The sequence below is a fragment of the Rhinopithecus roxellana genome, chromosome 14, assembly GCF_007565055.1.
Source record: "Rhinopithecus roxellana isolate Shanxi Qingling chromosome 14, ASM756505v1, whole genome shotgun sequence".
Taxonomy (NCBI): domain Eukaryota; kingdom Metazoa; phylum Chordata; class Mammalia; order Primates; family Cercopithecidae; genus Rhinopithecus; species Rhinopithecus roxellana.
Window position 1 is genome coordinate 78,678,492 of NC_044562.1, and position 14,023 is coordinate 78,692,514.

General features: G+C 42.1%; 1 protein-coding gene across 8 annotated transcripts in view; it reads left to right on the plus strand.

Moving 5' to 3' along the window:
* The first annotated feature begins 510 nt into the window (after positions 1-510).
* The window catches only part of FASTKD1 (FAST kinase domains 1), a 71,268-nt gene continuing 57,755 nt past the window's right edge, over positions 511-14,023 (plus strand). For 4 of the 8 annotated variants that reach the window (XM_030916369.1, XM_030916373.1, XM_030916374.1 and 1 more), the window contains exons 1-4: positions 565-617; positions 2,500-2,570; positions 2,682-3,018; positions 6,323-6,391. In XM_030916369.1, the coding sequence (XP_030772229.1) occupies positions 589-617; positions 2,500-2,570; positions 2,682-3,018; positions 6,323-6,391 (506 nt within the window). In that variant the 5' untranslated portion in view covers positions 565-588. Of the gene's footprint in view, positions 764-2,499; positions 3,019-3,437; positions 3,673-6,322; positions 6,392-14,023 lie in introns of those variants that run through there. The other 4 variants (XM_030916371.1, XM_030916375.1, XM_030916372.1 and 1 more) reach the window with 3 other exon arrangements.

Here is a 14,023-nt window from a genome sequence, read left to right on the forward strand (position 1 = left end):
GCCTCCCGAGTAGCTGGGACTACAGGCGCCCGCCACCTCGCCTGGCTAGTTTTTTTTTTGTATTTTTTAGTAGAGACGGGTTTTCACCGTGTTAGCCAGGATGGTCTCGATCTCCTGACCTCGTGATCCGCCCATCTCGGCCTTCCAAAGTGCTGGGATTACAGGCTTGAGCCACCGCGCCCGGCCGAGTTTACATACTTTCAAAGCTACTCGACAGTTATTTCGTATACGCTAAAAAAAAATAAGAAAAATCTGTACTTGTCTTTTCCATGTTTACATTTTAAAATTTCATTTTCCTAAGTATATTTTTGTGTATATTATAAAAGTATTAGGCCTCCAAAGACTAGGAGAAAAACCTCAGATAGTAGAGAATAGCCTAAGCGACCTATATCTTCAACAGCTTAAACCATCTGCGCTAGAGCCTCCCTCAATGAGGAACTACAATGCCCAGAATTCCCCCCAAAATTCGTGAGCGACGTCCATTTCACCCACCTCACCGCGACGCCCCCTGGGATATGTAGTGCTTGACTTCCGCAGTGCACGCTGCGCCAGCAGGACATTTTTTCCTGGTTTGGTGGGCAAGGTCTCATGGGAAAGGTCATGTCTCTCGAGGAAAGGTTATAAACCCCTTGATATGAGGGTTGGGCGAGAAACGGAGCCTGTTGCGTTCCGTGTTGGGATCAGGAATAACCCTGACTTCTGAGCCTGTATAACCCCAGGATACTCCAGAAAATTTGCGGCGCGCCGAGGGAAAACCTTGCTGGCAAGTCGGGACCGTGTCGCAGCGGCTGTTTTTCTTTTCCCACCCAGCACGTTTTCGGGCTGGCGACAGAGGGTTCGGTTGAGATACAGAGGCTCCCTTAGGGATATTGGGTTCTCTGAAGTGCGGATGGACTAGGGCAGGGCTGAGACCACATTCTTTCAGTCATTCAGCTCTCCTGTATGCCCGGCGCAGAGAATACCCCTTATGGTCCCAAGGCCCCTCCTGTAGTTAAGTTCCTTCCTTAAAAGATCATTCAGCTGGGGCGAAACTGGGGACTCGACACCTTTCTATGCTAACCTTTGAGCTGCCTCCACTTTGAGCGGCTCAGTGGATGGATATAGTATCTTGAGGAAACCTTTGATTTGTGCAGGGATTTCTTGTGCGGATGTGTGCAGGTCAGCTTAGGTCAGGATGATGTACTGCTTGCCACAAAATAGCCTGTGCTGTCGCGTTGTTTTTTCTTGTGAACAGACTGTTTGGCATAGCCGTGGAGAGGAGTCTGAGACATGCTTTTAGTGATACAGTGTTGATTTGTTGGTGTAATGAGGCTGTTCAAGTGGAAATAACTGGGTTGTAGTCCCTGCTTCACTAGTACTAGCACAATTTTTTAAACCTTTTTGAACCTGCTTTTCCTTATCTGTAAAATGAAAATAATATCGACCTGGAAGGTTAGCTGAGGGAATTTAATGAGATAATGTGTTTCAAACGTTCTTTGTAAATGGTAACATGTTGCAGAAGTATGAGATTATGACTTTAGTCCCCGCTTTTCTAAGCATTACTTCTCAATTATAAATGTAAGCATTTATAGCATATTTTAAAAACAAATTATTCTTTTTCATAATTATCTTTAGTTCTTTTATTGTTTCAGCATGACTTGAAACATTACTTAATTTCTTAGTATTTCTTGATTAGTGCTTTAATTGTCTCGTTTATTGGTTAAAACCTATCCAAGGCCAGTAATGATTAACTTGTATGACTTATTTATTTGTTTATTTATTTATTTATTTATTTTCTTCAGGAAGGAATTATTTGAGCTCTTTAAGGGCACACGAAAAAGGAGCAAGAAATTATCCTGAAAGCAAATAAACCAGAGACCATACTTCTTTTTTTTTTTTTTTTTTGAAACGGAGTGGAGTCTTGCTCTGTCGCCCAGCCTGGAGTGCAGCGGTGCGATCTCGGCTCACTGCAAGCTCCGCTTCCCGAGTTCACGCCATTCTCCTGCTTCAGCCTCCTGAGTAGCTGGGGCTGCAGGTGCCCGCCACCATGCCCGGCTACTTTTTTTGTATTTTTAGTAGAGATGGGGTTTCACCGTGTTAGCCAGGATGAACCAGAGACCATACTTCTGAAAAATGTAAAAAAAAAAAAAAAAAAAAAAAAGTCTCTGAATTAATGCATACACTTTTAAGACACTTTAAAGGTGATTATTTATTTTAAACAATTTTCCTCTTTTTCGAAAAGACAGCTCTGAGTTTGTGGGCTTTTTTTTTTTTTTTTTTTTCTTTTATGGTAAATTTGAAAACTATGTAAATGTCAGATTTAAAACACTTTTAAAATGGAGTGCAGAAAGAAACCCCTTTTTCTGGACATTTATTTTTGGATCAAATTCTGCTATCTGGTTTAGACTAAGAAAAAGTCTTTAGTTAATGCAGAAAAAATGTATTACTTTATTTTGAATTTTGAAATCATTTTGATGTTAATGATGTAAGCATAACCATGTTAAACCAATTCTTTTATAGAAGCTGTATATTGGAATGGGTTTACAGTCATCTTAATGGAAGCAAAATACATGAAGGAAAAACAGTTCTTTGTATCCCTGCTTATTGCACCTGACGACTAGTTGCAGATGGTTTTGTTTAACTAAGAAAACTTGTGATGTAAATGAAAAAAACACCTGTTTTCCTAGACTCATTGGTTACAGATATGCTTCATCTAAGAGCTATTTGTCCATTCTCCTGGAGAGTGTTTCAATTTCGACCCATCAGTTGTGAACCACTAATTATTCAGATGAATAAGTGTACAGATGAGGAGCAAATATTTGATTTTATTGAAAGAAACAAAGCCATACTTTCAGAAAAGCAAGTGGGATGTGCATTTGATATGCTTTGGAAGCTTCAAAAGCAGAAGACCAGCCTGTTAAAAAATGTTGAGTATGTCAGAGACCATCCTCAATTTCTTACTCTTCATAATTTAGCTACAAATAAATTCAAATTAATGAATGACGATACCCTGGTGAATGTGTTACACATCACACAACGGTAAGTAATTTACTTTTATATTTTATGGAAATGATTATTTAGTTTATATTTTAATTTTCTAAAAATCTCTTTATTTTTATTTTATTTTTTATTTTTATTTTTGAGGAGTCTGTGTCGCCCAGGCTGGAGTGCAGTGGCAAGATCTCAGCTCACTGCAAGCTCCACCTCCCAGGTTCAGGTCATTCTCCTGCCTCAGCTTTCCGAGTCGCTGGGACTACAGGCGCCTGCCACCACGCCCGGCTAATTTTTTGTATTTTTAGTAGAGATGGGGTTTCACCATGTGTTAGCCAGGATGGTCTCGATCTCCCGACCTCGCGATCCGCACGCTTCGGCCTCCCAACGTGCTGGGATTACAGGCGTGAGCCACCGCGCCCAGCCTAAAAATCTCTTTAAAATGAAAGATAATTTTTCCCCCAGTAGTTTTCCTGATAATCTAATTTTTTTTTTTTTTTTTTTTTTTTTTGAGACGGGGTCTCTCTCTGTCGCCAGACTGGAGTGCAGTGGCGCTATCTTGGCTCACTGCAAGCTCTGCCTCCCGGGTTCAAGGGATTCTCCTTTAACAACTGTAATACTATTGTTAACTTTGGGCATTTGAAATTGGATTATTGTGGAATTTTGTAAAAATGTGGTTGGCTGCAGAAGAGAATATAGTAGGTAAGCAGTTGGATTTAAGATTAATGCCGGTTGCGTGTGATGGCTTATGCTTGTAACCCCAGCACTTTGGGAGGCTGAGGTGGGTGGATCACCTGAGGTTAGGAGTTCAAGACCAGCCTGGCCAACATGGTGAAACCCCGTCTCTACTAAAAATACAAAAATTAGCTGGGCATGATGGCGGGGAACTGTTATCCCAGCTACTCGGGAGGCTGAGGCAGGGGAATCTCTTGAATCCAGGCGGTAGAGGTTGCAGTGAGCCGAGATCACCCTACTACACTCCAGTATGGGCAACAGATCAAGACTCTGTCTCCAAAATAATAATAATAATAATAATAATAATAATAATAATAATAATAAATGCCTAATAACAATCAGTAATTAGTAAATTGTGTCTGTGATAACTTGTTTGCCATCTGGTTCTTGTAATTAAATGGATGGCAGATATGTTTTCTAGGGGGTATTGTTACAATAGGTTGTTTCTCAATAATAGCTCTTAAGAAAAGGAAAAAAATTAAATGATTTTGTAGGCCGGGCGCCATGGCTCAAGCCTGTAATCCCAGCACTTTGGGAGGCTGAGACCATCCTGGCTAACAAGGTGAAACCCCGTCTCTACTAAAAAATACAAAAAAACTAGCCGGGCGAGGTGGCGGGCACCTGTAGCCCCAGCTACTCGGGAGGCTGAGGCAGGAGAATGGCGTGAACCCGGGAGGCGGAGCTTGCAGTGAGCTGAGATCCGGCCACTGCACTCCAGCCTGGGAGACAGAGTGAGACTCCATCTCAAAAAAAAAAAGATTTTGTAGAGTCATTTATATTTGATAACAAAGTTGTACAAATTATGTGGATGACTAATAGGTGTTACGTAAAAAGGGGCTTCCTTGGTGTGGAAGGAAAAACTCAGAGATAAATGTTAAGAAATATTATATTACAGCCGAGCGCGGTGGTTCAAGCCTGTAATCCCAGCACTTTGGGAGGCCGAGACAGGCGGATCACGAGGTCAGGAAATCGAGACCATCCTGGCTAACAAGGTGAAACCCCGTCTCTACTAGAAAATACAAAAAACTAGCCGGGCGAGGTGGCGGGCGCCTGTAGTCCCAGCTACTGGGGAGGCTGAGGCGGGAGAATGGCATAAACCCGGGAGGCGGAGCTTGCAGTGAGCTGAGATCCGGCCACTGCACTCCAGCCTGGGCCACAGAGCGAGACTCCGTCTCAAAAAAAAAAAAAAAAAAAAAAAAAAAAAAAAAAAAGAAATATTATATTCCAGTTTTGGAATTTGTGAAGAAAAAACAAATGAAGAGAGCAAAGAAAAAAGGAAAACAAAATAAGAAATGTGTTCTTTGCAAGGAAATCCAGCCTTCAAACGAACTGGGTTCCCTGAATGAAGGCTTCAGCAGTTGTACAAGGGGGAAAAACACAAAAAAGTTACACCTAATCTGTTTATTAGTCTCACTGGTGAAAAAGAGCAGTTTTCTCACGTGATGACCCAACCTTCAAGGGTTATTTAAATGGCTGTAAATATCAGCATTACGTAAGTTAGAGATGTGTAAGTTGGTTTTGTAAGAGAATTAGCATTTATAGGAAAGGGGCTTAAGGCTTATATTGGGGATTGATGTTAAACTAAAAAGGATGATTCCATATTTTTTGGTGGTCTTTCTCAGGTTACAAAGTTGTTTTCTCTGAGGTACTTGAAGGGGATGCTTGAAGTTTTATGAATAAGGTGATTGGTGACTATTAGCTTTTTTTTTTTTTTTAAACATTTTCTTTTTGTTGAGACGGAGTCTCGCTCTGTCGCCCAGGCTGGAGTGCAGTGGCCGGATCTCAGCTCACTGCAAGCTCCGCCTCCCGGGTTTACCCCATTCTCGTGCCTCAGCCTCCCAAGTAGCTGGGACTACAAGTTCCCACCACTGCGCCCGGCTAGTTTTTTGTATTTTTTAGTAGAGACGGGGTTTCACCTTGTTAGCCAGGATGGTCTCGATCTCCTGACCTCGTGATCCGCCCGTCTCGGCCTCCCACAAACATTTTCTTATAAAAATATTTTATTTATTTATGTATGAGATGGAGTCTCACTCTGTCACCGAGACTGGAGTGCAGTGGTGCAGTCTCAGCTCACTGCAACCTCTACCTCCGGGGTTCAAGCAATTCTCTTGCCTTAGCCTCCTGAGTAGCTGGGATTCCAGGCACATGTCACCACGCCCAGCTAATTTTTGTATTTTTAGTAGAGATAGGGTTTCACCATGTTGCCCAGGCTGGTCTCGAACTCCTGACCTTAAGTGATCCACCCGCCTCGGCCTCCTAAAGTGCTGGGATTACAGGTGTGAATCACCATGCCTGGCCAAAAATATTTAAATCAGAACAAAGACATATGTACTTTTAACATAAACATATTGTTGAACATTATCATTGGTCAGTGGCATGGGTATTTAAATGAGCAGATAAAAGGGTGAGAGGGCATGGGATAAAGTATAGATGTTTATTAGGCTGTACCAAAAAATCAGAATACTGAAATAAGAGTGGACCAGAAATAAGGACTGCCTATATAAAAGGAAAATAACTTGAGTTTCACTTTTGCATTATAATTCTTATTGCATATGTTTTTAATGATTTTAAAATGATTATATATGGACGATTCTTTCTTTCTTTCTTTTTTATTAAGGTTTGCTGGTGAGTCCCACGACCCACTAGTTGAAGCACTAGTTACAGAAGCATGGAGAAGGTTAGAAAGGCAAGTACCCTGGGTTCATCTTGAGGGTCAGTGTTATCCTTTTTTTAATGGTTAACAGAGTGAAATCTTGAAGGAAAAGAGCAGGGAGCTGATGCCTGTCAAGCTTCATTGAAAAAAATGTGTTTAAACTCAGTTTCGTTTTAAAGTTTTTGATTGCGTATTTTTTTGGCAGAGGGCGGTGCGGGGGGGAACAGAGTCTCACTCTATTGCCCAGGCTGGAGTGCTGCGGCATGGTCTCGGCTCACTGCAACCTCTGCCCCCTGGGTTCAAGCAATTCTCTGCCTCAGCCTCCTGAGTAGCTGGGATTATAGGCACCCACCAGCACGCCGGGCTAGGTTTTTGTATTTTTAGTAGAGATGGGGTTTCACCATCTTGGCCAGGCTGATCTTGAACTCCTGACCTTGTGATCCATCTGCCTCAGCCTCCCAAAGTGCTGGGATTACAGGCATGAACCACCGCTCCTGGCCATGTCTTTTCTTTTTTCTTTCTTTTTTTTTCCTCTCTTTTTCTCTCTCTCTCCTTTTTTTTAAGAGACAGGGTCTTGGCATGTTGCCCAGGCTGGTCTTGAACTCTTCGGCTCAAGCAATCCTTCCTTCTTGGCCTCACAAAGTGCTGGGGTTGTATGCATGAGCCACCATGCCTGGCTGTGTATTCTTTCAGAGAGAAAAGAAAGTATTTCATATTTTCCCTCTTTAAGAGTGGGGAATTGTATACTTTTCCACGCATGTAATTAGTTGAAATATAAATAAGATAGAGTCACAGCTATTCATGAACTAGCCTTTTTGAATCTTCTTTTCTAAAAGAATACTTCGGAAAGGAAAGATTATTGATTAATTGGCTATCAATAAAAACTTAGAAGTGCAGGAGCCAGGAAAGGAGAAAAAAGGATACCCTAGTTTAGTAGAGAGGAAGGCCATTTAACACGGTTTAGGAGCATCTGTCGCTACTTGCCTGTTACTCCATTTTTATGGAGAGGCAATGACCAGAGCTTATAGGTGACTTAGAAGCTTTTTAAAGAAAGTGAGTTTCAGGTCCACTGCTGTGGACAATAGTAATTCAGATATATTTCCTATACTATACACAGCTCTATTATTAGCATGTTGCCATACTTGATAATCCTTTAGAAAAATGGGAAATCTTGTGAGTATAGAGAAATTTATTATCTAATTATATATCAGAAGTTCTTTATTTATAAAAGGGCTGAGACAATAGCAGACACATTTTGGGAAATCTTCATCTATTTCTGAAAACTTTGAATTTTTTAATCTCGGAATTCCGGATAATTGTAGTCTATTGTTACTGGAATAAGGGACATGTTAGGGAGGAAAGAAAAAAAATCAGGGTGAGGAAGAGATAGGAAGATATTAAAAACTACAGAGCAACTCTCCCTCTGAAAACCAGACAGGGAAGACTTGACTAAGATGAAGTAGAAACAACAGGCTATTTGTAGATAGAGAGGCGTGACCATTCTGATTTTTAAAATATTTTAAACATATTGCCTCTTAAAGTTTAAACTATAATAAATACTTATAGACATATACTGGTAAACTCTGTAGGCCTTTATTACGTGGGCTGGATTAAATTAAGGGACAGAACAGTTCTCTAGATTTAGAAATTCTGTATTAATCTACTAAGTTGTGATTTTAAGTTAATAGTATTAGCTAAACCCATCTGTCTTTTATACTCTCTACCTATAACTATATTGAGGGTAAGCAGAGTAATCTTATTCCTTTTGCTAACAGTATGAATTATCTATCTATTGGATCTTTGGGGTTAAATTTGGTCATTGTTGATAATAGGTCACAACGTTTTATTTCTCTTCAAAGCAACAATATATTATGTGTATTATGCAGCTTGAACAAATCACTTGTAAAATAGGTGGTCTTTTGTGTTTTACAATTACTGTATTAATTAAATTACATGTATGATTGTATTTTATAGTGAATCAAGCATTTCTTTCTTTTTTTTTTTGAGACGGAGTCTCGCTCTGCCGCCCAGGCTGGAGTGCAGTGGCCGGATCTCAGCTCACTGCAGGCTCCGCCTCCCAGGTTTACGCCATTCTCCTGCTTCAGCCTCCCAAGTAGCTGAGACTACAGGCACCCGCCACCTCGCCCCGCTAGTTTTTTGTATTTTTTTAGTAGAGACGGGGTTTCACCGTGTTAGCCAGGATGGTCTCGATCTCCTGACCTTGTGATCCACCCGCCTCAGCCTCCCAAAGTGCTGGGATTACAGGCTTGAGCCACCGCGCCCGGGCAAGCATTTCTTTTAAATTTTTCTTCATTTCAAAATAACTCAGAAGTACAATGATCTTGCTAAAATATCTATGAACTTATGTTTTATAAATATAATTTTTTTTTTTTTTAAACAGAGCCTTGCTCTGTCGCCCAGGCTGGGGTGCAGTGGCATGATCTTGGCCCACTGCAAGCTCTGCCTCCTGGGTTCAAACGATTCTCCTGCCTCAGCCTCCTGAGTAGCTGGGACTACAGGCGCCTGCCACCACACCCAGCTAATTTTTGTATTTTTAGTAGAGACAGGGTTTCACCATATTGGCCAGACTAGTCTCAAACTCCTGACCTTGTGATCTGCCCGCCTCAGCCTCCCAAAGTGCTGGGATTATAGGCGTGAGCCACTGCGCCAGGCCCATTTTATAAATATAATTTTTAATGATTTAAATGGGGTAGATTATTCTGGGTTAGTACTATATGATCAAGTTGGCAAGGATAATTAACATGTGTTTGAAATCCATATATATTTTTTTCTTTTGAGATAGGGTCTGGCTCTGTTACCCAGGCTGGAGTACAGTGGTATAACCAGGGCTCACTGCAGCCTCAAACTTCCCAGCTCAAGCCATCCTCCTATCTCAGCCTCTCAAGTTTCTGGGACCACAGGTGCATGCCATCACGCCCAGCTAATTTTTATATTTTTAGTAGAGATGCGGTTTCGCCATGTTGCCAGGTTGGTCTTGAACTCCTGGGCTCAAGCAATCCTCCCACTTTGGCCTCCCAAGAAATCCAAATTTTTTAAAAAAACTTTTTATTATAGAATATTTTTAATATTTACAAAAGGAGAAAGAGTAGTACAATGAATTCCCATGTACCCATCCTCCAGCTTCAACAATTGTCAACATATAGCCAGTCTTGTTTTATGTGTATCACCTCCCACTCTCAGTATACTTCAGTATCTTTTAAATAATGATATCATTTCATCTTTTTTTTTTTTTTTTTTTTTTTTGAGACGGAGTCTTGCTCTGCCACCCAGGCTGGAGTGCAGTGGCCCGATCTCAGCTCACTACAAGCTCCGCCTCCCGGGTTTACGCCATTCTCCTGCCTCAGCCTCCCGAGTAGCTGGGAATACAGGCGCCCGCATCGTCGCCCGGCTAGTTTTTTGTATTTTTTAGTAGAGACAGGGTTTCACCGTATTAGCCAGGATGGTCTTGATCTCCTGACCTCGTGATCCGCCCGTCTCGGCCTCCCAAAGTGCTGGGATTACAGGCTTGAGCCACCGCGCCCGGCCAGTTTTTTGTATTTTTAAGTAGAGACAGGGTTTCACCGTATTAGCCAGGATGGTCTCGATCTCCTGACCTCGTGATCCGCCCGTCTCGGCCTCCCAAAGTGCTGGGATTACAGGCTTGAGCCACTGCGCCCGGCCCATCATTTCATCTTTAAATACCTCAGTGTGTTTCTCTAAGGACTTTTAAAAAATATAGAACCATGTGCTCACTTCGGCAGTGATTTGTTTTTTCTAAGACCAACAGAGCACGCACAAAAGAACCAGCGGGTAGGCAAGGCTAGGAGCAAAACTGCAAATTTATTTTTGGTCACCTAGCTTCAGGGGAAGAAGGTGGGTAGGGAGAGGTCTGTCGGCCTCTGGCAAAGGAGGCCGACAGAGTCCCCCCGTGGGGCTCTCGGGCGGGGTTCCTGATACAGTCCCGATATCCAGACAGGAGTGGGACTGGGAAGTCCGCGGTGGCGTCCGTCCGGAGCGGGCTTTTCTAGGAGTGGGAGGGCAATAGGCGGGCACGGGCGTGTAGGGGGTCCTTCCGCAGGTGCGACCAGGTAAATCTTAGTCTCTTCCTATTGACGTCACCTGGCGCATGCCCCATTGGTCTGCACCTTCCCGGGTGCCGGCTGCATTTTCGCCTGCACGGGAAAAGTTGGTGATGAAGAACCCGGAAGTGCACCATCTTGCCTCTGTTCGTCCAAACAGGCAGCACATATACTAAAATAAAAAGTATAGAACCAGCTGGGCATGGTGGCACATGCTTGTAGTTTCAGCTATTCAGAAGGCTGAGGTGGCACAGCAAAGGATATAATCAACAAAGTGAAGTGAGAGTACACAGAAGGGTAGAAAATATTGGCAAACTACCCATCTGACAAGGGATTAATAACCAGAATATATAAGGAGCTCAAACAACTCTATAGGAAAAAGTCTAATAATCTGATCAAAAAATGGGCAAAATATTTGAGTAGAGATTTCTCAAAAGAAGATGTTCAAATGGCAAATAGGCATATGAAAACGTGCTCAACATCAGAAAAATGCAATCAAAACTACAGTGAGACATCATCTCACCACAGTTAAAATGGCTTATATCCAAAAGAAATGCCATAACAAATGCTGGCGAGGATGTGGTGAAAAGGGAACCCTGTACACTGTTTTTGGAAATGTAAATTAGTATAAGCGCTATGGAGAACAGTTTGGAGGTTCCCCCAAAAACTAAAAATTGAGCTAGCTTATGATCTAGTAATCCCACTGCTGGGTATATACCCAAAAGAAAGGAAATCAGTATATTGAAGAGATATTTGCACTCTTATGTTAATTGCAGCACTGTATACAATAACTAAGATTTGGAAGCAACGTAAGTGTCCATCAATAGATAAATGGACAAAGAAAATGTGGTGGCTGGTGGCTCACGCCTGTAATCCCAGCACTTTGGGAGGCTGAGGCGGGTGGATCACAAGGTCAGGAGATCAAGGCCATCCTGGCTAACAAGGTGAAACCCCGTATCTACTAAAAATACAAAAAATTAGCTGGGCATGGTGGTGGGCACCTGTAGTCCCAGCTACTTGGGAGGCTGAGGCAGGAGAATGGCGTGAAGCCCGGAGGGGGAGCTTGCAGTGAGCCAAGATCGCGCCACTGCACTGCAGCCTGGGCGACAGAGCGAGACTGTCTCAAAAAAAAAAAAAAAAGAAAATGTGGTACATATACACAATGGAGTAATATTCAGCCGTAAAAAAAATGAGATCCTGTCATTTGCAACAACGTGGGTGGCACTGTAGATTATTATGTTAAGTGAAATAAGCCAGGTGCAGAAAGGTAAACATTGCATGCTTTCACTCATTTGTGGGAGCTAAAATTCCAAACAATTGAAGTTATGGATGTAGAGAGCAGAAGGATGGTTACCAGAGGCTGGGAAGGGTAACGGGTGATTGTGGGGGAGGGTTAATGGGTAAAAAAAATGGAATGAATAAGACCTACTATTTGACAGCACAACAGGGTGAGTATAGTCAATAACTTAATTGTACTTTTTTTTTTTTTTTTTTTAAGATGGAGTCTCGCTCTGTTGCCCAGGCTGGAGTGCAGTGGCGTGATCTCGGCCCACTGCAACCTCTGCCTCCCGGGTTCAAGCAATTCTCCTGCCTCAGTCTCCTGAGTAGCTGGGATTATAGGCGCTTGCCACCACACCCACCTAAGTTTTGTATTTTTAGTAGAGACGGGGTTTCACCATGCTGGTCAGGCTGGTCTCGAACCCCTGATCTCGTGATCCACCCACCTTGGTCTCTCAAAGTGATGGGATTACAGTCGTGAGCCACTGTGCCCAGCCCCTTAATTGTACATTTTAAAGTAGTTTAGAATGTAATTGGATTGTTTGTAATTCAAAGGATAAATACCTGAGGGAATGGGTACTCCATTCTTCATGATGTGTTTATTTTGTATTGCATGCTTGTATCAAAATAGCTCACGTACCCCATAAATATTATATACCTACTATGTACCCACAAAAAAATTTTTTTTTTAATTTTAATAAAAATGCTGAGGTTGGAGGATCACTTGAGCCTACATATTCAAGTACAGCCTGGGCAACACAGTGAGACACTGTGTCTTAAAAACATAATAAAATTGATAAATTTAAATTTTCAGTATTACCTAGTACCTTGTCTTGAAGGGGTGGCCTATCCCTCCACACCTGTGGGCATTTCTTGTTAGGTGGAAGGAGACACTTAAGAAAAGAAATGAGACACAGAGACAAAGTATAGAGAAAGAAAAAGTGGGCCCAGGGGACCAGCGCTCAGCATACAGAGGACCCATGCCGGCACCGGTCTCTGAGTTCCCTTAGTATTTATTGATAATTATCTTTATCATCTTAAAGATAAGGGAGTGGCAAGACAATAGGATCATTGTAGGGAGAAAATTAGCAGTAAGACATATGGATAAAGATCTCTGTGACATGAATAAGTTCAAAGGAAAATGCTGTGCCTTGATATGTGCGTATGCAAACATCTCCATAAACCTTTTAGCAGCATTGTTCCAGCAAGTCCTACCTTTTGCCCTAAGGCGGTTTTCTCCTATCTCCGTAAACAAAGCATACACCGAGATGCTCCATTGCCCAGGGATGGGCAGGATACAGATACTTTTCTTTATCTTAACTGCCAGCATCCACCAAAAGGCCTTCTTTCCTCTTGTAGTAGTCCTCCTCAGCACAGACCCTTCATGGGTGTTGGACTCGGGGACGATCAGGTCTTTCTCTTCCCAGGAGGCCATATTTCAGACTATCACATGGGGAGAAACCTTGGACAATACCTAGCTTTCCTAGGCAGAGGTCCCTGCGATCTTTGGCCTTGTACGTGTCCCTGGGTACTTGAGATTAAGAGAATGGTGATGACTTTTAACCAGCAAGCTGCCCTCAGGCACTTGTTTAACAAAGCACATCTTGCACAGCCCAAAATCCATTAAGCCTTGAGTCACCACAGCACATGTCTCTTCCAAGGACAAGGTTGGGGGTAGGGTCACAGATTAACAGCATCTCAAATATGGAACAAAATGGAGTCTCTTATGTCTACTTCTTTCTATATAGACACAGTAACAGTCTGATCTTTCTTTTCCCCACATTGTCTGTGTTCAAATTTTCTTGATTGTCTTATAAAGGTCTTTTTATAGGCAGTTTGTTTAAATCAGTTTCTGAGTAAGGTTCACAATTACCGTGTCTCAAGTTTTTTTCTGTTTCTTTTTAAGTAAACTTTACAGAAAAATAATGTATAAAAATTACACTAATCATAAGCATGTAGCACAATGAATTTTAATATACTGATCACTTCCATGTAACAGCACCAAGATCAGGAAACAACGTTGTTAGTTCTTTTCATGTCCTCTTCTATTCCTCTCACCCAAAGAGGATCTTGACATCTAACACCGTAAATTAAGGTTTCTATAGAAATGAAATCCTATAATATGTGTTTTGTTTAATTTAAATTAATTTAGGAGAGCTAAATAATTAAACATGAGGCCAAAGTACATAAGAAAGTGGCAGTCTTTTATTGCAAATATGTGCACACTCTCGGGTGAGGTTCTCTGGTCCTCAGGTTTGGGAGGCCAGGGAAGTCGTGCCGGCACTCTCTAGTGAGGTTCTCCAGTCCA